Source organism: Stenella coeruleoalba (assembly GCF_951394435.1).
Source record: "Stenella coeruleoalba genome assembly, chromosome: 1".
Taxonomy (NCBI): domain Eukaryota; kingdom Metazoa; phylum Chordata; class Mammalia; order Artiodactyla; family Delphinidae; genus Stenella; species Stenella coeruleoalba.
This window is the reverse complement of record NC_137169.1, coordinates 38,027,877-38,053,475: the sequence shown is the minus strand read 5'-3', so window position 1 is coordinate 38,053,475 and position 25,599 is coordinate 38,027,877. Positions and strand designations below refer to the sequence as shown.

General features: G+C 40.7%; 1 protein-coding gene across 2 annotated transcripts in view; it reads right to left on the bottom strand.

The window, feature by feature from the left end:
• Positions 1-593: 593 nt before the first annotated feature.
• Positions 594-25,599, bottom strand: part of NSUN4 (NOP2/Sun RNA methyltransferase 4) — a gene marked incomplete at its 5' end in the record, with an annotated part of 35,103 nt that continues 10,097 nt past the window's right edge. For both annotated transcript variants that reach the window (XM_079926429.1, XM_079926430.1), the window contains 3 exons: positions 594-3,178; positions 9,980-10,104; positions 23,455-23,615. In XM_079926429.1, coding sequence (XP_079782555.1) covers positions 2,902-3,178; positions 9,980-10,104; positions 23,455-23,615 — 563 coding nt within the window. In that variant the 3' untranslated portion in view covers positions 594-2,901. The remainder of the gene's footprint in view (positions 3,179-9,979; positions 10,105-23,454; positions 23,616-25,599) is intronic.

Below are 25,599 nucleotides of genomic sequence, written 5' to 3'. Positions count from 1 at the left end.
CTAATCTACCGCCTCCTCACCCCCAGGTCTGTTTGAACATGTCTTCCTCCAGGCTACGTTAGGTCTCCCAGGTATACGCACTGTACACTTCTCTCAGTACTTTGCTCACTTGTCATTTAGTTGTAATTCATCTGTAATTTCTTATCTTTCTTGCCCACTAGATTGTACATCCCTTGAGAACAAAGACCTTGTCCATTCTGATCACCCCTCTCTCTAGTATCTTGGATGAGGCCTAGCACATATGAGATACTCAGTCTCTACTCATGCCTTTTATGTACCAAACACATTGGTGCTGGGGGGTTAGAGATGCAAGATACTAGCTTCCTGCCCCGAATAATTCTCAGTTTGGGGATGGGGTGAGGAGAGAAAGCACACAAGGGAAGTGTTATATTCCTAATATATACAGAGGGCTGGGGAAGCACAGAAAACGGAACAACGCAGTCTGCTTTAGAAAATCAGAGAAAGCTTCCTGGAGGGGGTGGAAATCTGGGCTAGCACGAACAGAGAGAAAAGGGCATTTAGACAGAGAAGACAATGTGTCATGATACAGAGGCACCAGGGGACAGGTTATGCTTGGGATACACAAAGAACTTGTGAGAGAAGGGAGCATTGGGGGATAGCAGAGATAGAATCAACAACCAGGGACCAGGGCAGAGTTTGGACTTGATCCTGCAGGCAATGCAGAGAGAACAAAGGATTGTAAGCAGGTAAATGACAGTCAGATTTGGGTTTTCCACACGTGTCAATTATTTGTTGCTGTGTAACAAACCACCCCCAAAACTCAGCGGTTTAAAAACAACCATTTTAATTACTCATGATTCTGGGAATCAGCAAGCTAAGCTTGTCTTGACTGGAGTCACTCATGCAGTTTGGGTCATTTAACCACTTAATTGAGGTTAGAAGGTCTTAGCTTGGTGTCCATCACATGCTTCTTCACATGGCAGTAGAAAAGTTCCAAGGTGAGACTGAAAGCTGCAAGGCCTCTTGAGGCCTAAGCTTAGAATTTACTCACATTCATTCCACCAAATTTAACTGGTCAAAGCAAATCATACAGTCAGCCCAGATTCAAGGGGTGAGGAAAGAGACACTGTGTCTTGGTGAAGGAAGTAGCAAAGCTATAATGCATTGGGACAGGATGTGAAGTTTAAAATTTATAATACCAAGTATTAGCAAGGATGTGAAGCAAAGTACTCTATCTTTGGATTGAATCTCCATGATCTGTGTGGGGAATCTTGGCTGTGGGAGAGCTCAGATCTTTTTTATGCTACTCTGGCCATGTAGTCAAGCCACACACATGTAATTAGTTAGGCCAGCTGTAAACCGTCAGCAAAGAAAGGGACCTTGGGAGTCAGGGGAGCTTCAGAGTTAAATAGCACATTAGAAATACCAATGCCCTTACCTCGGCCAAGAGTGAAAAAACAGACATCCAGATAAAGACACAGCCTTTGCAATCCAGCTGTAAATCAACTCTCTCTTCCATAATGTGAAATTCTAGAATAGGCAAAACTGTAGTGACAGAAAGCAGATTAGTGATTACCTGGGACCAGGAGTGGGAGAAGGGGATTAAGTGCAAAGGAGCACAAGGAAACTTTTTAGAAGATGGAATTATTTTCTATATTTTGATGGTGATGATGGCTATACTACTATAATGAATTATCAAAATTCATTTAAATGGTACATTTAAAATGATAAATTATATCGTATGTAAATAACAACAAAAAAGAATAAAGTTTTATTTTTAAAGGGCATCATGCTACATCTAATCTTTGGGACTAAACTTTTCATTTAATATATTTTTGCTAAGAATCATTCATATTGTTATGTGTTATTGTAGCTCATTTGTTTTGACACCTGTATAGTGTTCCACTGTGTGAATATTCCATTTTATTTGTCCACTCTCATGGGCATTTGGGTGTGCTTTTGTGACCAGGGTTACTATGAACATTCTTTTTTTTTAATTTTTTAAAAATTTATTTATTTTTGGCTGTGTTGGGTCTTTGCTGCTGCGCACGGGCTTTCTCTAGTTGCAGCAAGTGGGGGCCACTCTTCATTGCAGTGCCCGGGCTTCTCATTGCAGTGCCTTCTCTTGTTGCGGAGCATGGGCTCTAGGCACGTGGGCTTCAGTAGTTGTAGCACGTAGGCTCAGTAGCTGTGGCTCACAGGCTCTAGAGCACAGAAGCCACAGGAGCCACTAGACCTCTTCCCAGCCACATTTGGGAAACAGTGCTGTTGACAGCAGGAGGAATGGCTGGAATTATTCAGCTCAAGAGAGCTTTCTCAAAGTAAGTAAGCAGATTATTGTGCACTGGCTTAACATTTTAGTTACTTGTTCCTTAAATTAGATCATGGGACATATGGAGAAACTTGGTAGGCTTGTTTAAGCCCTTCAGCTCCTCAAGACTTATCATGCAGAACTCACCTCAAGTGTGAGACGGGCTCTGTAACCAGAGGCCTGTAACCAGGCTGAGGTCCTGTGCTTTGGGTACCTGGGTACAAAAGGAACTAACACTACTTGGACTGACATGAGGCCCCCCAACTACAGTCCCAGCTCCATGTAGCTTCAACAATTTTATTGGCTAAATGCTTCTTCCCAAGTTTACAGCTTAAAGAGTGGCCCTGCTCACTGGTTCCTCCTCCTAAGCCCCTAATGGGGCAGGAACCTTTAGCACAGGCTCAGAGATGGGGAGTAGGGGTTGGAAGTGGGGTGTAAGTGAGTTAGAAACGTGCTGATACTCCACAATTGGACAACAGGACAGAAAAACTCTTACTTCCTACTGCTGAAAACTGTCTACAGAAAGACATGAATGGGATGGAGATAGGCCAGAGTGCATCTCTGGCACTCGTCTCCACAAGAGTACACCCTTTGTCTTCTTACAACAGGACTTCAGGAACAGGGTGATGCTACGTCATTCTACACATTTTGCAAAAGTACATAGGCCCAAAATTGGCCATGAGGTTTGGGATTACCAGCTCCCCAACCTGGCAGGATGGGAAGAAAGAAAATGTGTCCATGAAAAGCTTTCGGAAGTGAGTCAGGTCTTCCACGTGAACCTTGATGTCGTATTGATTGGCCAGGAGCTCGATGGTGCCTTGCACCACATACTCATTCTGTAAGTGTGAGAGTGAGCAGGTGGAATAGACAACGTGGCCTCCTGGTTTGGTGGCAAGGAGTCCAGCCCTGTAACCAGAAAGAGAAAGTACCAGTGACTAGTGAGCTTCCCAGAAGTAGAAGCACATCAGAAGAAGCTGGAAGGATAGGGGAGTGTATTGTGGGATGGGTAGCTGTGTTAGCCTCTGAAGTGCCTTCCACACTGACACCACCTGAAAGTTGTTCTCAAAGCTGAGAGCAACCCAACCTTACTCCATGGGCTCTCCTCCAAAAGTCCTTTTGAAATGGTCCCCTGATCTTTGACTCTGGTTGTAAACCAAACCCTGATGCTGCCCATGGACTGAGTCCCTACCCCAGCTCTACAGAGCCTTAACCTCAGTAATTATTTTTCAAAATTGTGCTACTCACTGACATGGGGACTAGCATAGAGGTAAAAGTGAATCTGTGCAGCCCATCCTGCTATGCATGTCCTACCACACAGTCTTTTCTTTTTTTTTGAATTTTATTTATTTTTTTTTTTATACAGAAGGTTCTTATTAGTTATCTATTTTATACATATTAGCGTATATATGTCAATCCCAGTCTCCCAATTCATCCCATCACTACCACCACCCTCCCCGTCGCTTTCCCCACTTGGTGTCCATACGTTTGTTCTCTACATCTGTGTCTCTATTTCTGCCTTGCAAACCAGTTCACCTGTGCCATTTTTCTAGATTCCACACATATCAGTTAATATACTCATATATTGTTTTTCTCTTTCTGACTTACTTCACTCTGTATGACAGTCTCTAGGTCCATCTATGTCTCTACAAATGACCCAATTTCGATCCTTTTTATGGCTAATACTCCATTGTATATATATGTATCACATCTTCTTTATCCATTCATCTGTCAGCATTTAGGTTGCTTCCATGACCTGGCTATTGTAAATAGTGCTGCAATGAACACTGGGGTGCATGTGTCTTTTTGAATTATGGTTTTCTCTGGGTATATGCCCAGAAGTGGGATTGCTGGGTCATACGGTAATTCTATTTTTAGTTTTTTAATGAACGTCCATACTGTTCTCCATAGTGGCTGTATCAGTTTACATTCCCACCAACAGTGCAAGAGGGTTCCCTTTTCTCCACATCCTCTCCAGCATTTGCTGTCTGTAGATTTTCTAACGATGCCCATTCTGACCGGTGTGAGGTGATACCTCACTGTAGTTTTGATTTGCACTTCTCTAATAATTAGTGATGTGGAGCAGCTTTTCATGTGTCTCTTGGCCATCTGTATGTCTTATTTGAAGAAATTTCTATTTAGGTCTTCTGCCCATTTTTTGATTAGGTTGTTTTTTTAACATTGAACCGCATGAGCTGTTTATATATTTTGGAGATTAATCCTTTGTTTATTCATTTGCAAATATTTTCTCCCATTCTGAGGGCTGTCTTTTCGTTTTGTTTATAGTTTCCTTTGCTCTGCAAAAGCTTTTAAGTTTCATTAGGTCCCATTTGTTTATTTTTGGTTTTATTTTCATTACTCTAGGAGGTGGGTCAAAAAAGATCTTGCTGTGATTTATGTCAAAGAGTGTTCTTCCTATGTTTCCCTCTAAGAGTTTTATAGTGTCTGGCCTTACACTTAAGTCTTTAATTGATTTTGAGTTTATTTTTGTGTATGGTATTAGGGAGTGTTCTAATTTCATTCTTTTACATGTAGCTGTCCAGTTTTCCCAGCACCACTTATTGAAGACACTGTCTTTTCTCCATTGTATATCCTTGCCTCCTTTGTCATAGATTAGTTGACCACAGGTGCGTGGGTTTATCTCTGGGCTTTCTATACTATTCCATTGATCTATATTTCTGCTTTTATGCCAGTACCATATTCTCTTGATTACTGTAGCTTTGTAGTATAGTCTGGAGTCAGGGAGTCTGGTTCCTCCAGCTCCGCTTTTTTCCCTCAAGAAAAAAGACTGCTTTGGCTATTCAGGGTCTTTTGTGTCTCCATACAAATTTTAAGATTTTTTTGTTCTAGTTCTGTAAAAAATGCCATTGGTAATTTGATAGGGATTGCATTGAATCTGTAGATTGCTTTCGGTAGTATAGTCATTTTCACAATATTGACTCTTCCAATCCAAGAACATGGTGTATCTCTCCCTGTGTCATCTTTGGTTTCTTTCATCAGTGTCTTATAGTTTTCTGAGTACAGGTCTTTTACCTCCTTAGGTAGGTTTATTCCTAGGTATTTTATTCTTTTTGTTGCAATGGTGAATGGGATTGTCTCCTTAATTTCTCCTTCTGATCTTTTGTTGTTAGTGTATAGGAATGCAAGAGATTTCTGTGCATTAATTTTGTATCCTGCAACTTTACCAAATTCATTGATTAGCTCTAGTAGTTTTCTGGTGACATCTTTAGGATGATCTATGTATAGTAGCATGTCATCTGCAAACAGTGACAGTTTTACTTCTTCTTTTCCAATTTGTATTTCTTTTTCTTCTCTGATTGCTGTGTCTAGGACTTCCAAAACTATGTTGAATAATAATGATGAGAGTGGACATCCTTGTCTTGTTCCTGATCTTAGTGGAAAGGCTTTCAGTTTTTCACCATTGAGAATGATGTTTGCTGTGGGTTTGTGGTACATGGCCTTTATTATGTTGAAGAAGGTTCCCTCTATGCCCACTTTCTGGACAGTTTTTATCATAAATGGGTGTTGAATTTTGTCAAAAGCTTTATCTGCATCTATGGAGATGATCATATGGTTTTTCTTCTTCAATTTGTTAATATGGTGTATCACATTGATCGATTTGCATATATTGAAGAATCCTTGTATCCCTGGGATAAATCCCACTTGATCATGGTGTATGATCCTTTTAATGTGTTGTTGGATTCTGTTTGCTAGTATTTTGTTGAGGATTTTTGCATCTATATTCATCAGTGATATTGGTCTGTAATTTTCTTTTTTTGTAGTATCTTTGTCTGGTTTTGGTATCAGGGTAATTGTGGCCTTGTAGAATGAGTTTGGGAGTGTTCCTTCCTCTGCAATTTTTTGGAAGACTTTGAGAAGGATAGCTGTTAGCTCTTCTCTAAATGTTTGATAGAATTCACCTGTGAAGCCATCTGGTCCTGGACTTTTGTTTGTTTGTTTTTTTAATTTATTTATTTTATTCAATTAATTTTTTTGGCTGCATTGGGTCTTCGTTGCTGCGCATGGGCTTTCTCTAGTTGCGGCAAGTGGGGGCTACTCTTCATTGCGGTTCACAGGCTTCTCATTATGGTGGCTTCTCTTGTTGGAGAGCACAGGCTTTAGGCGCGCAGGCTTCAGTAGTTGTGGCACACAGGCTCAGTAGCTGTGGCTCGTGGGCTCTAGAGTGCAGGCTCAGTAGTTACGGTGCACGGGCTTAGTTGCTCCACAGCATGTGGGATCTTCCCAGACCAGGGTTCAAACTCATGTCCCCTGCATTGGCAGGCAGATTCTTAACCACTGCACCACCAGGGAAGTCCCTGTTGGAGGATTTTTAATCACAGTTTCAATTTCATTACTTGTGATTGGTCTGTTCATATTTTTCTATTCCTTCCTGGTTCAGTCTTGGAAGGTTATACCTTCCTAAGAATTTGTCCATTTCTTCCAGGTTGTCCATTTTATTGGCATAGAGTTGCTTGTAGTAGTCTCTTAGGATGCTTTGTATTTCTGCAGTGTCTGTTGTAACTTTTCCTTTTTCATTTCTAATTTTATTGATTTGAGTCCTCTCCCTCTTTTTCTTGATGAGTCTGGCTAATGGTTTATCAATTTTGTTTATCTTCTCAAAAAACCAGCTTTTAGTTTTATTGATCTTTGCTATTGTTTTGTTTCTATTTCATTTATTTCTGCTCTGATCTTCATGATTTACTTCCTTCTACTAACCTTGGGTTTTGTTTGTTCTTCTTTCTCTAGTTCCTTTAGGTGTAAGGTTAGATTGTTTATTTGAGACTTTTCTTGTTTCTTGAGGTAGGATTGTGCTGCTACAAACTTCCTTCTTAGAACTGCTTTTGCTGCATCCCACAGGTTTGGATCGTCATGTTTTTATTGTCATTTGTCTCTAGGTATTTTTTTATTTCCTCTTTGATCTCTTCAGTTATCTCTTGGTTATTTAGTAACATATTGTTTAGCCTCCATGTTTGTGTTTTTTATGGTTTTTTTCCCCTGTAATTTATTTCTAATCTCATAGCGCTGTGGTTGGAAAAGATGCTTGATTCAATTGTCTTAAATTTACCAAGGCTTGATTTGTGACCCAAGATGTCATCTATCATGGAGAATGTTCCGTGTGCACTTGAGAAGAAAGTGTAATCTGCTGTTTATGGATGGAGTGTCCTATAAATATCAATTAAATCTATCTGGTCTACTGTGTCATTTAAAGCTTGTGTTTCCTTATTAATTTTCTGTCTGGATGATCTGTCCATTGGTGTAAGTGAGGTGTTAAAGTCCCTCACTATTATTGTGTTACTGTTGATTTCATCTTTTATAGCTGTTAGCACTTGCCTTATGTATAGAGGTGCTCCTAGGTTGGGTGCATATATATTTATAATTGTTATATCATCTTCTTGGATTGATCCCTTGATCATTATGTAGTGTCATTCCTTGTCTCTTATAACATTCTTTATTTTAAAGTCTATTTTATCTCATATGAGTATTGCTACTCCAGCTTCCTTTTGATTTCCATTTGCATGGAATATCTTTTTCCATCCCCTCACTTTCAATCTGTATGTGTCCCTAGGTCTGAAGTGGGTCTCTTGTAGACAGCATATATGTGGGTCTTGTCTTTGTATCCATTCAGTGAGCCTGTGTCTTTCGGTTGGAGCATTTAATCCATTCACATTTAAGGTAATTATTGATATGTATGTTCCTATTACCATTTTCTTTATTATTCTGGGTTTGTTCTTGTAGGTCCTTTTCTTCTCCTGTATCTCCCACTTAGAGAAGTTTCTTTAGCATTTGTTGTAGAGCTGGTTTGGTGGTGCTGAATTCTCTTAGCTTTTGCTTGTCTGGAAAGCGTTTGATTTCTCCATCGAATCTGAATGAGATCCTTGCCAGGTAGAGTAATCTTGGTTGTAGGTTCTTCCCTTTCATCACTTTAAATATATCATGCCACTCCCTTCAGGCTTGTAGAGTTTCTCCTTAGAAATTAGCTGTTAACCTTATGGGAGTTCCCTTGTATGTTATTTGTCATTTTTCCCTTGTTGCTTTCAATAATTTTTCTTTGTCTTTAATTTTTGTCAATTTGATTACTATGTATCTCAGCATGTCTCCCCTTGGGTTTATCCTGCCTGGGACTCTCTGCTCTACCTGCACTTGGGTGGCTATTTCCTTTCCCATGTTAGGGAATTTTTCAACTATAATCTCTTCAAATATTTTCTCAGGTCCTTTGTCTCTCTCTACTCCTTCTGGGACCCCTATAATGTGAATGTTGGTGCGTTTAATGTTGTCCCAGAGGTCTCTTAGGCTGTCTTCGTTTCTTATCATTCTTTTTTCTTTATCATGTTCTGTGGTAGTGAATTCCACCATTCTGTCTTCCAGATCACTTATCTGTTCTTCTGCCTCAGTTATTCTGCTATTGATTTCTTCTAGTGTATTTTTCATTTCAGTTATTGTATTGTTCACCTCTGTTTGTTTGTTCTTTAATTCTTCTAGGTCTTTATTAAACATTTCTTGCATCTTCTCAATCTTTGCCTCCATTCTTTTTCTGAGGTCCTGGATTATCTTCACTATCATTATTCTGAATTCTTTTTCTGGAAGGTTGTTTATCTCTACTTCATTTAGTTGTTTTTCTGGGATTTTATCTTGTTCCTTCATCTGGTACATAGTCCTCTACCTTTTCATTTTGTCTATGTTTCTGTGAATGTGGTTTTCGTTCCACAGGCTGCAGGACTGTAGTTCTTCTTGCTTCTGCTGTCTGCCCTCTGGCAGATGAGGCTATCTAAGAGGCTTGTGCAAGCTTTCTGATGGGAAGGATTGGTGGTGGGTAGAGCTGGGTGTTGCTCTGGTGGGCAGAGCTCAGCAAAACTTTAATCGGCTTGCCTGCTGATGGGTGGGGCTGAGCTCCCTCCCTGTTTGTTGTTTGGCCTGAGGTGATCAGCACTGGAGCCTAGAGGCTCTTTGGTGGGGCTAATGGTGGGCTCCGGGAGGGCTCATGCCAAGGAGTACATCCCAGAACCTCTGCTGCCAGTGTCCTTGTCCCTGCCGCTTCTGCAGGAGACCCTCCAACACTAGCAGGTAGGTCTGGTTCAGTCTCCTATGGGGTCACTGCTCCTTCTCCCTGGGTCCTGATACACACAATACTTTGTGTGTGTCCTCCAAGAGTGGAGTCTGTTTCCCCCGGTCCTGTCAAAGTCCTGCAATCAAATCCCACTAGCCTTCAAAGTCTGATTCTCTGGGAATTCCTCCTCCCACTGCCAGATCCGCAGGTTTGGAAGCCTGACGTAGGGCTCAGAACCTTCACTCCAGTTTGTGAGTCACTCACCCAGCGGTTATGGGATTTGATGTTATTGTGATTGCGCCCCACCTACCATCTCATTGTGGCTTCTCCTTTGTCTTTGGATGTGGGATATCTCTTTTGTTGAGTTCCAGTGTCTTCCTGTTGATGACTGTTCATCAGTTAGCTGTGATTCCAGTGCTCTCACAAGAGGGAGTGAGCGCACATCCTTCTACGCCATCTTGAACCAATCTCCACATAGAGTCTTTATGTCCCAGAGAAAGACCATCCAATGATGATTGTCTCCTCCAGGCAGATTCCCAGCCAGAAGACCCTTCTACGGGTAATGGTCTTGGCAACAGCTTCTAGCCCCCAAGCCCCCCAGGTGACCAGACCCCACCACAGCACTGTGGCCCAAAGTCCTGAGTTTCTGTAAATCTATTACTCACGCAAGAAGCTGCACCTGCAACATAGGCAACATCTGCCGCTCCTTCTTCCTTGAACGCTTAAAGATGTTGTTCTCCTCCTCATGAAGGGAGTGGCGGTCTGTTGTACAGGGCACATCCACCAGCACCTGCCCAGGAGTGTTAAAGCGTAAAGTATTAGGGCTCCTTACAGGCTCCTCTTCCTCAGGCCAGGGGTGTTTTAGGCCCCTAACCTGGAGGGTTCAGCAGAGTGCTCCCCTAGCCCATCCCCCCACTGCAGAGCATCTGACAAAGCTTCTCACTTTAACCTGGTGGACAATTGTGAAATAATCAGTGGGAAAATAGTACATCTAAGTATACTCATGGCTGGGCAAAAAATCAAAACCAACATACAAAAAACTGAATTAAGTAATTGATATCAACCTAGAAAGAAATCTTCAGTGCTTCAGGGCTCTGTCCTTGACTCTGTCCCTAGCTATTTGAATGAAAACATCCAATTTACAGATGATATAATACCCAAAGGGTAGCTAACATATTGAATAACAGGATCAGGATTCAAAATTATCTTATGCTAAAACAATGTCATATCCAATATGGAAAAGTTTTAAAGTGAGAGATGGAAAGTCATTCATTCATTGAGGAATTCCTCAGTGGTCCAGTGGTTAGGACTCCACGCTTTCACTGCTGAGGGCCTGGGTTCAATGCCTGATCAGGGAACAAAGATCCCACAAGCTGCGCATGTGGCCAAAAATAAATAAATAAATAAAGTTATTCATTTATTTACTAAGAACCCACTCTGCGATGGGCACTAAAGACCAAAAAACAAAAACAAAAAACCTACCCATCCCCCCAAAAAAACAGTCCTGTATTTACATTTCAAAAAGTAAAATCAGGACTTCCCTAGTGGTGCAGTAGATAAGAATCCACCTGCCAGTGCAGGGGACATACGTTCCAGCCCTGGTCTGGGAAGATCCCACATGCCGCAGAGCAACTAAGCCTGTGCGCCACAACTACTGAGCCTGCGCTCTAGAGCCTGTGAGCCACAACTACTGAAGCCCGCATGGCTAGAGCACGTGTTCTACAATAAGAGAAGACACCGCAATAAGAAGCATGTGCATCGCAATGAAGAGTAGCCCCCACTTGCCGCAACTAGAGAAAGCCCGCGTGCAGCAATGAAGACCCAGTGCAGCTAAAAAATAAATTAAATTTATTTAAAAGAAGAAGTAAAATCATCTGTGGAAAAGATCTATAAATTTTCAGTCAAGCAGAAATTCCGAGTAAATTAGTAATGACCCAGTGTTCAATATCCTGCTGTACTCCGAGGCTGAATGAATTGATACAGTGTATACAGAGTAAGAGAAATAATGACTACCTTGCATTCTGGTCAGGTCGTATCTCAAGAAATGTGATGCGGCTAGCGTCCACAGGAAAAATTGACATTAACTAAATAGGAATGCTCAGAGAAGGGCATAGGAATGCTCAGAGAAGGGCCACTGGGATGTTTAGAAACCACACGATAGAAGAAATTAATACCTTCTGTTTCCAGGAACGTAGTAAACTAGATATCTTGAAACCCTTGTGATACAAAATATCTAAACATAAAATATATTTTTAAGGGCTTCCCTGGTGGCACAGTGGTTGAGAGTCCGCCTGCCGATGCAGGGGACACGGGTTCGTGCCCCAGTCCGGGAAGATCCCGCATGCCACGGAGCGGCTGGGCCCGTGAGCCATGGCCGCTGAGCCTGCGTGTCCGGAGCCTGTGCTCCACAACGGGAGAGGCCACAACAGTGAGAGGCCCGCGTACCAGAAAAAAAAATATATATATATATATATATATATATATTTTTTAATACTTTTAAATGCATAGCTCATAGAAAATTAGAGAAATCCTCAGAAGCCAAAGAAAAACCAGGAGCACAAATCCAGGGAGGGATTCCAGAGCTGAAGTCGATGCCTTCTATTTTTTTTATCTTTTTTAATTGAAGTATAGTTCACTTACAATGTTGTATTAGTTTCCGGTATATAGTGAAGTGATTCAGTAAATATATATATTTACACGTATATATTATATATATTATTTTTCGATTCTTTTCTTTGTACTTTATTACAAGATACTGAATACAGTTCCCTGTGCTATAGGGAGCTATATTCCCTATAGCACACTTCCCACTAGGCCACCAGGGAACTCCCAGGACCTTGTTGTTTATCTGTTTTATATACAGTAGTTTGTACCTGCTAATCCTAAAACTCCTAATTTATCCCTCCCCCTTCCCCTCTGGTAACCATAAGTTTGTCTTCTATGTCTGTGAGTCTGTTTCTGTTTTGTAAGTAAGTTCATTCGTATCTTTTTTTTAGGTTCCACATGTAAGTGATCTGTGATATTTGTCTGTCTCTGTCTGACTTACTTTATTTAGTATGATAATCTCTAGGTCCATCCATGTTGCTGCAAAAGGCATTATTTCATTCTTTTTTGTGGCTGAGTAGTATTCCACTGTATATATGTACTGCATCTTCTTTATCCATTCATCTGTCAATAGACATTTAGATTGCTTCCAAGTCTTGGCCCTTGTAAATAATACTGCTATGAACATGGGGGTGCATGTATCTCTTTGAATTATAGTTTTGTCTGGACATATGTCAAGGAGTGGGATAGCTGCATCATATGGCAACTCTATTTTTAGTTTTCTGAGAAACCTCCATACCATTTTCCATAGTGGCTGCACCAATTTACATTCCCACCAACCGTGTAGGAGGGTTCTCTTTTCTCCACACCCTCCCCAGTGTTTATTATTTATAGACTTTTTGATGAATGCCATTCTGACTGATGTGAGGTGATACCACATTGCAGTATTTTTTTTTATTTTTTATTTTTGGCTGCACTGGGTCTTCACTGCTGTGCGTGGGCTTTCTCTAGCTGCAGCAAGTGGGGGCTGCTCTTCATTGCGCCGCACAGGCTTCTCATTGTGGTGGCTTCTTTGTTGCGGAGCACAGGTGCTAGGCGTGCAGGCTTCAGTAGTTGTGGCACACAGGCTCAGTAGTTGTGACTCGCAGGCTCTAGAGCGCAGGCTCAGTAGTTGTGGCACACAGGCTTAGTTGCTCCATGGCATGTGGGATCTTCCTGGACCAGGGATTGAACCCATGTCCCCTGCATTGGCAGGCGGATTCTTTCTATTTATTTATTTATCTATCTATCTATCTTTGGTTGAGTTGGGTCTTCATTGCTGCACGCAGGCTTTCTCTAGTTGCAGTGAGTGGGGGCTGCTCTTCATCGAGGTGTGTGGGCTTCTCACTGCCTCACTGCCGTGGCTTCTCTTGTTGCAGAGCACGGGCTCTAGGCACACAGGTTTCAGTAGTTGCGGCACACAGCCTCAGTAGTTGTAGCTCGCGGGCTCTAGAGAACAGGCTCAGTAGTTGTGGTACACGGGCTTAGTTGCTCTGCGGCATGTGGGATCTTCCTGGACCGGGGCTTGAACCCGTGTCCCCTGCATTGGCAGGTGGATTCTTAACCACTGCACCACCAGGGAAGTCCCAGCAGGCAGATTCTTAACCACTGTGCCACCAGGGAAGTCCCCACGTTGTAGTTTTCATTTGCATTTCTCCAATAATTAGCAATGTTGATCATCTTTTCATGTGCCCATTGGAGGTGCCTTCTATCTTTTATCAATCCCTAGTAACCCAAACCCTTGGAGGGCAGAAAACTGGGCACTTGAGGTACAGAATTGGAATGGAAATCCACAGAAAAGTCAAAATCCTTAAAGGGCTACATGCTCAATCAAAGTATGAACTAGGGAGGAAAAAATCAGCCACAATGGGACTTCCCTGGCAGTCCAGTGGTTAAGACTCTGTGCGTCCAATGCAGGGGGCACAGGTTCAATCCCTGGATGGGGAACTAAGATCCCACATGCCACGTGGCACAGCCAAAAAAAGAAAAATCAGACACAATGGAAGACAAGAGAACTTGTCTGTTTTGGCTTTAACTCCAGGCAAAAAGAAAAAAAAGTCTCCCTCAGAATTTGTAACCACTCAGATAGGAGGTTCAAATTCATGATGCCTGCATGATCCAGAAAATTCCCTGTAGAGCAATAAATGGTCCTGGATTGAGCAATCCCCCAAACACCTCTCTTTTTTTTTTTTTTTTTTTTTTTTTGTGGTACGCGGGCCTCTCACTGCTGTGGCCTCTCCCGTTGCGGAGCACAGGCTCCGGACGCGCAGGCTCAGCGGCCATGGCTCACGGGCCCAGCCGCTCCGTGGCATGTGGGATCTTCCCGGACCAGGGCACAAACCCGTGTCCCCTGCATCGGCAGGCGGACTCTCAACCACTGCGCAACCAGGGAAGCCCACCAGGGCTCTTTTAATTAACTAGGCAATGATCATAAGCTGACAATAAACAAAATCAGGCTTTACACTTCTAGTAAAAGCAGAATAGCTTGTAAACCAATGCTCCTGGTGGAACAATTAGAAATGCTTGACAAAATATTTAAAATATCTATCTGAAATCATTAGAGATCTACTAAAGAACCAAGAAGTGAGGGGCTAAGATCCTAGAGAGGATAAAGTACAGGTAGGTAAGCCAGAAGCATTCAGCTCTACTGTGACAAATAAGGGGTTGAGAAGATGAACAGAACTTTCAGCAGTCTTATAGAACTGTGGGGACAAAAACTGGAGTTCAGAGTCTACACCAAGGAGTAGAGGGTCCTAGTAAAGAAACACCTCATGCCTTGAGCTAGAGCGCTGAAATTAAATACCCTACGTATAAAGGTAAACTGGAAAAAGAACAGCCCTCACAAACTCCAGCTTTGAATCAGCCTAATTTCTGGCTGAATTAAGATGATCTGCTCTGATGTTAACTGTCAGCCTTAGGAAAATCAAATCCTTTCCAGAGGAAGATATCTAGAGCCTCAGATTATCCCTGTAATTCTTCACAAAAAATGTCTGGCATTCTAACAAAAAAATCACTAATACCAGGAGATAAAACCAAATGACCAAAAACCAAGAGAAAAAACAGATCATAGAAGCTGACCCATGAGATCCAAATACTAGAATTATCATAGTATTTGAAAAAATCATGCGTATGTTCAAGAAGTTAGATGAAAAGACATAAAATTTTATCATTTCTAATTTCTACAGAACTAGAATTTTTTTTAAATAATCAGCTGGAAATTCTAAAACTGGAAAATATAATAACTGAAATCAAGAACTCAATAGATGCAGTGAGAATATAAGTTACTGCAGCCACTATGGACAACAGTATGGTGGTTCCTCAAAAAATTAAAAATAGAACTATCATATCATCCAGAAATTCTACTTCTAGGTATTTACCTGAAGATAACAAAAACTTTACTTTGAAAAGATATCTGCACCCCCACGATCACTGCACCATTATTTACAATAGCCAAGACATGGAAACAACCTAAGTGCCCATCAACAGATGAATAAATAAAGAAAATGTGGAATATATATACAACGGAATATTATTGAGCCATAAAAGAGAAGGAAATTCTTCCATTTGAGACAATATGGATGGACCTTGAGGGCATTATGCTAAGTGAAATAAGTCAGACAGAGAAAGACAAATACTGCATGATCTCACTTATATGCAAAATGTAAAAAAAAAAAAAGAAAGAAAGAAAGAGCTAGTAGATACAGAGAACAGAGTAGTGGTTACCTGAGGCAGGGAGTGGAAGGTGGGCACAATGGGTGAAGGTGATTAAAAGGTACAAACTTCCAGTTATAAAACAAATAAGTCCTGGGGATATAATGTACAACATGATCACTATAATTAGCAATACTGTATTATATATTTGAAAGTTCCTAAGAGAGTAGATTTTAAAAGTTCTCAGAAGTTCCCTGGTGGCCTATTGGTTAGGATTCCGAGCTTTCTCACGCTATAGCCCAGGTTCAGTCCCTGGTCAGGGAACTGAGATCCCACAAGCTGCATGGTGCAGCCAAAAAAAAAGGTTCTCATGATAAGAAAAAAATTTGTGGGACTTCCCTGGTGGTCCAGTGGTTAAGACTGCACGCTTCCATTGCAGGGGGCACAGGTTCAATCCCTGGTCAGGGAACTAAGATCCCACAGGCCGCATGGCAACCAAAAAAAAAGAAAAAAATTTGTTAACTATGTGTGGTGATAAATGTTAATTAACTAAACTTATTGTGATAATCATCTCACAATATATACGTATATCAAATCATTATGTTGTACACCTAAAACTAATACAATATTAACATGTATGTCAATTATTTCTCAATTTTTAAAAAGACCTCAACAGATGTATTTAACAGCTTATTAGACACAGGTAAGAAAGGACTGGTGAATCAGGTCAAACACGACATCCAGATTGAATCATGATGGAAAAAAGAGAAATACAGGAAAGAATATAAAACTTATATGGGACATGATGAAAAAGCCTAACATACATGTAATTACAGTCCCAAAATTATGAGAAAAAAATGAAACAGAAAATTATATGAAGAGATAATGACTGAGAATTTTCTAAAACTGATGAGAAAATCAAACCACAGATTCAGGAAGCACTATGAACCCCAGGCAGGAGATATACACACCACCTTTAAAGGAGTTTTTTTTTTTTTTTTTGAGGGGGGGGCATGCCTCATGGCTTGTGGGATTTTATTTCTCTGACCAAGGACTGAACCCAGGCCCCGGCAGTGAAAGCACTGAGTTCTAAACACTGGACTGCCAGGAAATTCCCCTCAAGAAGTTTTAATAAGACTTATAGTTGACTTCTCAACAGAAACAATGAATAGCAAAATAAATAAGATCTTCAGGGACTTCCCTGGTGGTCCAGTGGCTAAGACTCCATGCTCCCAATGCAGGGGGCCCAGGTTCAATCCCTGGTCAGGGAACTAGATCCCATATTCTGCAACTAAAGATCCTGCACACCACAACAAATATCCCACGTGCCTCAACTAAGACCCAGTGCAGCCAAATAAATAAATAAATATTTAAAAAAATAAAAAAACAAGACCTTCAAAATGCTAAAAGGAAACAATTACCAATATAGAATTCTATGTCCAGTGAAATTATCTTTCAAATATGGTTTTTAGACTCAATGTAATTCCTGGCAAAAGCCCTGAAAGTCTTGTTGTGTAAATTGACAAAATTTATGAAAATACAAAAGAACCAAGAAGAGCCAAGAGAAATTCAAAGATAAAGTTAGAGGATTTAGTATACCAGATATTAAAAACTTATTATAAAGCCACAGCAATGAAGACAGTATAGTTTCTTGAAAAGAAAGATAAATAGGCCAATAGAACAGAACAGAGTCCAGAAACAAACCCACATATATATGGATACTTGATTTATGACAAAGGTGACAAGGCAGAGCTGTGGAAAATGAATAATCTCTTCAATAATTGATACTGGGTCAACTAAATACCATTTTTAGTACCCTAACTTTGTTCACTACACATAAAAATCAGTTCCAACTGGACTGTAAATCTAAGTGACAAAGGTAAAACAAAAATGTTTCTAGGGCTTCCCTGGTGGCACAGTGGTTGAGAGTCCGCCTGCCAATGCAGGGAACATGGGTTCGTGCCCCGGTCCAGGAAGATCCCACATGCCGTGGAGCAGCTGGGCCCGTGAGCCATGGCCGCTGAGCCTGCACGTCCGGAGCCTGTGCTCCGCAACGGGAGAGGCCACAACAGTGAGAGGTCCGTGTACCACAAAAAAAAAAAAAAAAATGTTTCTAGAAGGTAGTACTAGAATATCTTTATTACCTTAGGGTAGGCAAAGGTATCTTAAATAAGACCTAATGTGAAGAAAAGGGAACCCTCCTACACTGTTGGTGGGAATGTAAATTGGTACAGCCATTACAGAAAACAGTACAGAGGTTCCTCAAAAAACTAAAATAGAGTTGCCGTATGATCCAGCTATCCCACTCCTGGGCATATATCCAGACAAAACTATAATTCAAAGAGATACATGCACCCCTATGTTCCTAGCAGCACTATTCACAATAGCCAAGACAAGGAAACAACTTAAATGTCCACTGACACATGAATGGATAAAGAAGATGTGGTACACATATATAATAGTATACTATTCAGCCACAAAAAAGAATGAAATAATGCCATTTGCAGCAACATGGATGGACCTAAAGATTATCATACTAAGTGAAGTAAGTCAGAAAAAGAAAGACAAATACCATATGATATCACTTATATGTGGAATCTAAAATATGACACAAATGAACTTATATACAAAATAGAAACAGATTCACAGACATAGAGAACAGACTTGTGGTTGCCAAAGGGGAGAGGGGTTGGGGGAGGGATGGATTGGGAGTTTGGGATTAGCAGGCGCAAACTATTATATATAGAAATAACCCAGGAAACTATATTCAATATCCTGTGATAAGCTATAATGGAAAAGAATGTGAAAAAGACTGTATATATATTTGTATAACTGAATCACTGTGCTGTACAGCAGAAATTAACACAACACTGTAAATCAACTATACTTCAATAAAATAAATTAAAAAAAATAAGACCCAAAAGCATTAACCATTGTGACAAATTAGACTACATTAAGAACTTCTGTTTCATCCTAAGAGGGTGAAAAGATAAGTTACAGAGCGGAAGAAGATATTTATAATACATATATATAAAGGACTCATATCCAGAATACATAAAGGAACACTCACACATTAAAAAGAGACAAACAAGGGGACTTCCCTGGTAGTCCAGTGGTTAAGAGTCCACCTTCCAATGCAGGCAACACAGGTTCAATCCCTGGTCAGGGAACTAAGATCCCACATGCCATGGAGCAACTAAGCCCGTGCACCACAACTAGAGCCCGTGTGCTGCAACTACAGGGACCACACGCTCTGGCCACAACTACTGAGCCCGCGAGCTCTGGAGCCCACGTGCAACAACTAGAGAGAAGCCCGCATGCCTCAATGAAGAGCCCATGTGCCACAATGAAAGATCCCGCGTGCCGCAACTGAGACCCGACGCAACCAAAAATAAATAAATAAATAAGAAGTAAATCCTTAAAGACAGACAGGGAATTCCCTGGTGGTCCGGTGGTTAGGACTCCACACTTTCACTGCTGAGGGAATGTGAGGGAATGGGTTCAAACCCTGGTCAGGGAACTAAGATTCCACAAGCCCCATGGTGCGGCCAAATAAATAAATAAAATAAAAAGTAAATAAAATTTAGAAGTAAATAAATAAAAATAGACAGACACATTAAAAAGAGACAGATAATAGGAAAAACAGGCAAAAGACTTGAATTCTCACTTCAAAAAAAAATAGCCAATCAACACATGAAAAAGTGTCCAAACTCATTAGTCATCAGTGAAACAAAAATTAACATCACAATGCAAATACCATTATACGCCCATCAAAATGGCTAAAGTGAGGAAAAAATAGTGTATACACACACACACACACACACACACACACACACACACATTTTTTTTTTTGGCCACATCACACAGCATGCGGGACACAGGATATTAGTTTCCCGACCAGAGATCAAACCCGTGCCCCCTGCAGTGGAAGCACAGAGTCTTAACCACTGGACCACCAGGGAAGTCCCAAAATAGTATATGTTGATAAGGTTGTGGAACACCAGGAATTTTCATGCACTGTAGGTAGGAATGTAAACTCGCACAATCACTTGGAAAACTTTGACAGTAGTGACTAAAACTGAACATATACATACTCTATGACTCAGAAATTCAACAGGAATGTGTACATAGTGCAACAAAACACATTTACAGGAATGATCACAGCAGTGTTGTTTGTAATAGCCCCAAACTGGAAGTGACTCAAATGTCTCTTACGAATAGAATAGACTATAAATTCTGTATATACACCATAATATATAATACAGCAACAACAATGAATAAACCACTGCCAGGGGCAACAACATGGATGAATCTCACAAACATAATGAGAGAAAAAAGTCAGACAAGAGTACATAGTATATGATTACATTTATATGAAGTACATCCATGGTTTTAGAAGTCAGAATAGTGATCACCTCTAGGAAGACAGAAAGGGGCATAAGAGTGTTTCTGGGATGCTGGTAGTATCATACTTCTTGAAAGGGTAGTAATAATATATTTCACTATAAGATCATTCTTTAAGCAGTATATTGATGATTTGATCACTTCTGTTATACTCCAACAGAAAAATTGTTAGAAAATTATGAAAGGTGATAAAAATGACCACAAAATTTAAAGGGAGGGCTTCCCTGGTGGCGCAGTGGTTGAGAGTCTGCCTGCCAATGCAGGGGACACGGGTTCGTGCCCCGGTCTGGGAAGATCCCACATCTTCCCAGCAGAGCGGCTGGGCCTGTGAGCCATGGTCGCTGAGCCTGCGCATCCGGAGCCTGTGCTCTGCAACGCAATGGGAGAGGCCACAACAGTGAGAGGCCCGCATACCACAAAAAACAAAAAAAAAATTTTAAAGGGAAACAAGCTTCCTTGAGCAAGTGTTAGCAGAAACAACCACCAGTAGAATTAAACCCCCAAAGAGTTTTCATATTGAAATTATCTAATGTAGAATTAAAATATAAACCTTCCTGGGACTTCCCTGGTGGCACAGTGGTTAAGAATCCACCTGCCAATGCAAGGGACATGGGTTCGAACCCTAATCTGGGAAGATCCTACATGCCACAGAGCAACTAAGCCCATGCGCCACAGCTACTGAGCCTGCGCTCTAGAGCTCGTGAGCCACAACTACTGAAGCCCATGTGCCTAGAGCCCGTGCTCCGCAACAAGAGAAGCCACCACAATGAGAGGTCTGCGCACCGCAACCAAGAGTAGCCCCCACTCGCACCAACTAGAGAAAGCTTGTGCACAGCAACGAAGACCCAATGCAGCCAAAAATAATTAATTAAATAATTAAAAAAATATATATATATATATATAAACCTTCCTAAATAAAGTAAAATAAACACAGTAAATAATTTGACAGAGCCAAAACCAAATATATCGTGACAATTGTTTTAAAAGAATAAAATTTACAGATTCGTTCACAAAGCAAAACCCAACTCTATGCAATATATAAGAGACATATCTAAAAGGAAGTGATTTAACAAGGCTAAATATAAAGAGATGGGTAAAGGTATAACTGCAACACCTATAAAAAGAAAGCTGTGAGTGGGGAGGCAGGTAGGTATCTTGCCATGAAAATGCAGAGCTCTGGCACTCCAGCTGATGGCCAGGTAGAGTTGGGGGAGAGACAGAGTTACCAAGAGTGTATGGAGCCCAGAGATAGTATTCTTCTTTGCATTTAAAGTGCTTCACCCTTGCCTAACACGTAGTATGTGTTACTATGTTATAGTGTGCACAACTATTTGTTCAACAAATAAATTAACAAAGACTTCTTCAGGACATTAAAGCTGTTTTCAAATGTCTGAAGCATTTTGATGTGAAATGGGAGGCAGCTCACTGTTCTAAAAGGCATAGCTAGGACCGATGAATGGAAATAATATAATAAGGATTGTAATGATGACAATATTATTAAATGCTTTCTATATACCAGAAGCTATGCTAAATGCATTCTTATTTAATCTTCACCTATGTGATAGGCACTACTATTATCCTTATTTTACAGATGAAGAAACTAAAGCTTAAACTGAAAGGTTAACTTGCCCAAACTTCTCTGGCTGATAAGTGATAGAGCCAGGACTCCGCCAGGATCCATACTGCTTGGATCTCCGCAACTAGAGAAAAAACCTGCACACAGCAACAAATGCAGCCAAAAATAAATAAAATAAAATAAATAAATTTTTAAAATTAAAAAATATATATGAAATGACTTTCAACTTCATTCATAACAAAATGCAAATTAGATGCTTCAGTTTGGCAAAAAACAAAAAGTTGGACAACATCAATGGTGGCAGGATATGAGGAAACAGTACTCTTATTCATTACCAGTAGAAATGAAACTGATTTGGCCTCCATAGGGAGTGATTTAGTAACCTCTGTCAATATCCTAAGTACATATAAACTGTTATCCAGCAATTATACTCCAAAAACAAAAACAAAAGCTTGAACTTCAAGGCACATTATTAAATTTAAATAAATACAAAGTTCAGAATAGTAAACATAATATACTACCATTCCTTTTTTTTTTTTAAACATCTTTATTGGAGTATAATTGCTTTACAATGTTGTGTTAGTTTCTGCTGTATAACAAAGTGAATCAGCTATATGTATACATATATCCCCATATCCCCTCCCTCTTGTGTCTCCCTCCCACCCCTCCATGTGGTCACAAAGCACGGAGCTGATCGCCCTGTGTGATGCAACTGCTTCCCACTAGGTATCTATTTTACATTTGGTGGTGTATATATGCCAATGCTACTCTCTCACTTCGTCTCAGCTTACACTTGCCCCTCCCCGTGTCCTCAAGTCCATCCTCTATGTCTGCGTCTTTATTCCTGTCTTGCCCCTAGGTTCATCAGGACCATTTTTTAATTTTCAGATTTCATATATATGAGTTAGCATACGGTATTTGTTTTTCTCTAGCAAAAGGTATTTGTTTTTCTCTTTCTGACTTACTTCACACTGTATGACAGACTCTAGGTCCATCCACCTCACTACAAATAACTCAATTTCGTTTCTTTTTATGACTGAGTAATATTCCATTGTATATATGTGCCACATCTTCTTTATCCATTCACCTGTCGATGGACACTTAGGTTGCTTCCATGTCCTGGCTATTGCAAATAGTGCTGCAATTAACATTGTGGTACATGACTCTTTCTGAATTATGGTTTTCTCAGGGTATATGCCCAGCAGTGGGATTGCTGCGTCGTATGGTAGTTCTACTTTTAGTTTTTTTTTTTTTTTTTTTTTTACTTTTAGTTTTTTAAGGAACCTCCGTACTGTTCTCCATAGTGGCTGCACCAATTTACAGTCCCACCAACAGTGTGGGAGGGTTCCCTTTTCTCCACACCCTCTCCAGCATTTATTGTTTGTAGATTTAAAATACACATTTATATTTGTATATACACAAAGAAAATATTTTAAGAGGATACAGTAGAAAATACAGACAATAGTCATCTGGAGGGAGAGGAAGTAGATGGCTGTGAGACAGGAGTAAGAGGGAAACATACTTTTCCCTGGATACCATGCTGTGCCTTCTACATTTTGTACCATGTACTGTATTAATATTCAAAAATAAATAAAATGAGCTTATTCATATTAATTTAATGAGGGTTACTGTGCAACCAAGTGAGTTGCAAAATAAAATAAGCCTAATAATTTTTTTTCCAGTCAGACAGGTTAAAACTCTTTTTGCTAATTGCCTCTAATGAAGATAGTAGCCAGTTATCTAAACTGAGCTAACAATTCTACAGATGGCTGTTTTCACCAAATCACCCATGGAGAGTTGGCCAGGTCCACAGTCAGCCGTACATGCTCAAATATATATGGCTAGATCTTACCCCCTCAGGGCCTAGAGCCAGGATGGGGATGCCAGATTTGGCTAGCTGGATGTCCCAGGTCAGGAATCACTCACCCGGTCATAGATGTCCCCCTCCAGTTCTCCCCACTTCCTTCCATCCCATGATGTGACTCGAACTCGATTCCTATCCCTGACATCTTGAGGCACATAGCTGTGAAGGACCTTCTGTAGTCTGCCTGCTCGTGAAGTGGAGAGATCATTGGCAGCGAGATTGCCTGTGGGAGCATAAATTTTAGGATTGTTTTTTCTACTTCTGTAAAAAATGCCATTGGAATCTTGACAGGGATTGCACTGAATCTACAGACGTTTTGGGTAGTATGAACATCTTATGCCCGCAGGAATAAAGCAACTTCAGAGGCCACAGCAAAAGAAAACAACCCACCAGCAATGGTGCTAATGGAGAGTCAGACCAATTCTCAGGCATAGCCAATCAATGCAGACCCCAGGGGCAGGAGCAGGTGGAGGAGAAACGTTTATTACATGCATAGCACAGTACTAGACACTCCGGAGTGGGGGGTTGCAAAGGCAAACACCGACATAGGCCAGAAAGGTTATGTAAATAAATAAAGCAGACCAGGTTAAAACATTTATTTCTAAAGAAATACGTTCTCTCCCACTTTTCTTGAAATATGTGTCTCTCTTCATCTTTGGTAGATACTACACATTATTTACCCAAAATTTACTCTCCTCTTATTCCTTAGTAATAGAACTCCAATTTTATTTGAGGGAGGGGGAAGCAATATTCCCCAAAACACTACATTTCCCAGCCTCTTTTGACAACCAAGTAAGACTATATGACTAAGTTTTGGTCAGTGAGTTGTAGGCAGAATTATTGTGTGGGACTTCTGGGAAAATGTTTAAAAGGAGCTGATACAATCAGGAGATGTGCCCCTTTTGTTCAGTCTTTTCTTCCTGCCTGGAATTTGAATGTGATGACTGAAGTTCCAGCAGTCATGAGGACCACGAGGCAATCCTGGGGATGGAAGCCAGCAATAAAATAGTTGCAAAAAGAAAGAAGTCCAAGTCCCCTAATAATTGTGGAGTCTCCATACCAGCCCTGGACTGCCTATATCCCAGCTCTCTGTAAGAGAGAAATAAACATTTCTTCTTTAAGCCAGTTAGTTGAGTTTTCTATTGTATATGACCAAATCTAATCCTAAATGATTCATCATCTTTCTTTCATTTTCCCTTTTGTGATAGACACGAGTTCAAGAAATATCTCACTTTGCTCTTGGCTCTACTATAATAATAATATAAATATAAATATAAAATAAAATATAAATAAATAAATATAATAATAAATAAATAAATAAATAAAATATAAATATAAAAATAATATTACTGCAAGCTTAATGATAAATGGCAACTGATACGTGGCCTCAGAGTCAAGGAGTGAAAGGGAGCAGTGGGCACTGTGGCACTGTGGTGAAGAACTAGAGAATACATACCTTATCCAATGGTGAACCAGCTTAGTCTTCCCACAAAGAAATATGTCCCAATTTTTGAGGGCACTCAAAGAAGTCAAAATTGGATTCTCTGCTCAAGAGGAATTTGCAGCAGGATATCAACTGAGAAAAGAAAAGCTGGGCTCTAGTTCTGGCTCTACCTCCAACTCATGTAAAAGATTCAAGTTATTGGGCTTCCCTGGTGGCGCAGTGGTTGAGAGTCCGCCTGCGCAGGGGACGCGGGTTCGTGCCCCAGTTCAGGAAGATCCCACATGCCGTGAGCGGCTGGGCCCGTGAGCCATGGCCACTAAGCCTGCGCATCCGGAGCCTGTGCTCTGCAACAGGAGAGGCCACAACAGTGAGAGGCCCACGTACCGCCAAAAAAAAAAAAAAAAAAGATTCAAATTATTTAATCTCTCTAGAGCTCAATTTCCCCCTCCATAAAATATGAGGGCTGGTCCCTTCTTACCCTGTAATTCCTATCTCCTTGGGATCACAGAGTCATTTGAGTGAGGAACTGGGATAAGGGTGAGGTGTTGGTAATTCAGCATACCTTAGAAAAGCAACTCTCAGTTACTTCTCCTTGGCCCTTCTTCCTCTTCTGAGTGCCAGTCCCTCCTCATCCAAGTAACCCTACCTTATCCATTCCCCCTTCTGATGGATTCTCACAGCACTCAGTCAGATTAACACAGCCCAGTACACAGGCTGGGCTCCCTTGAATTGGACCCCTTAAACCATATCAACATTTCTTCTC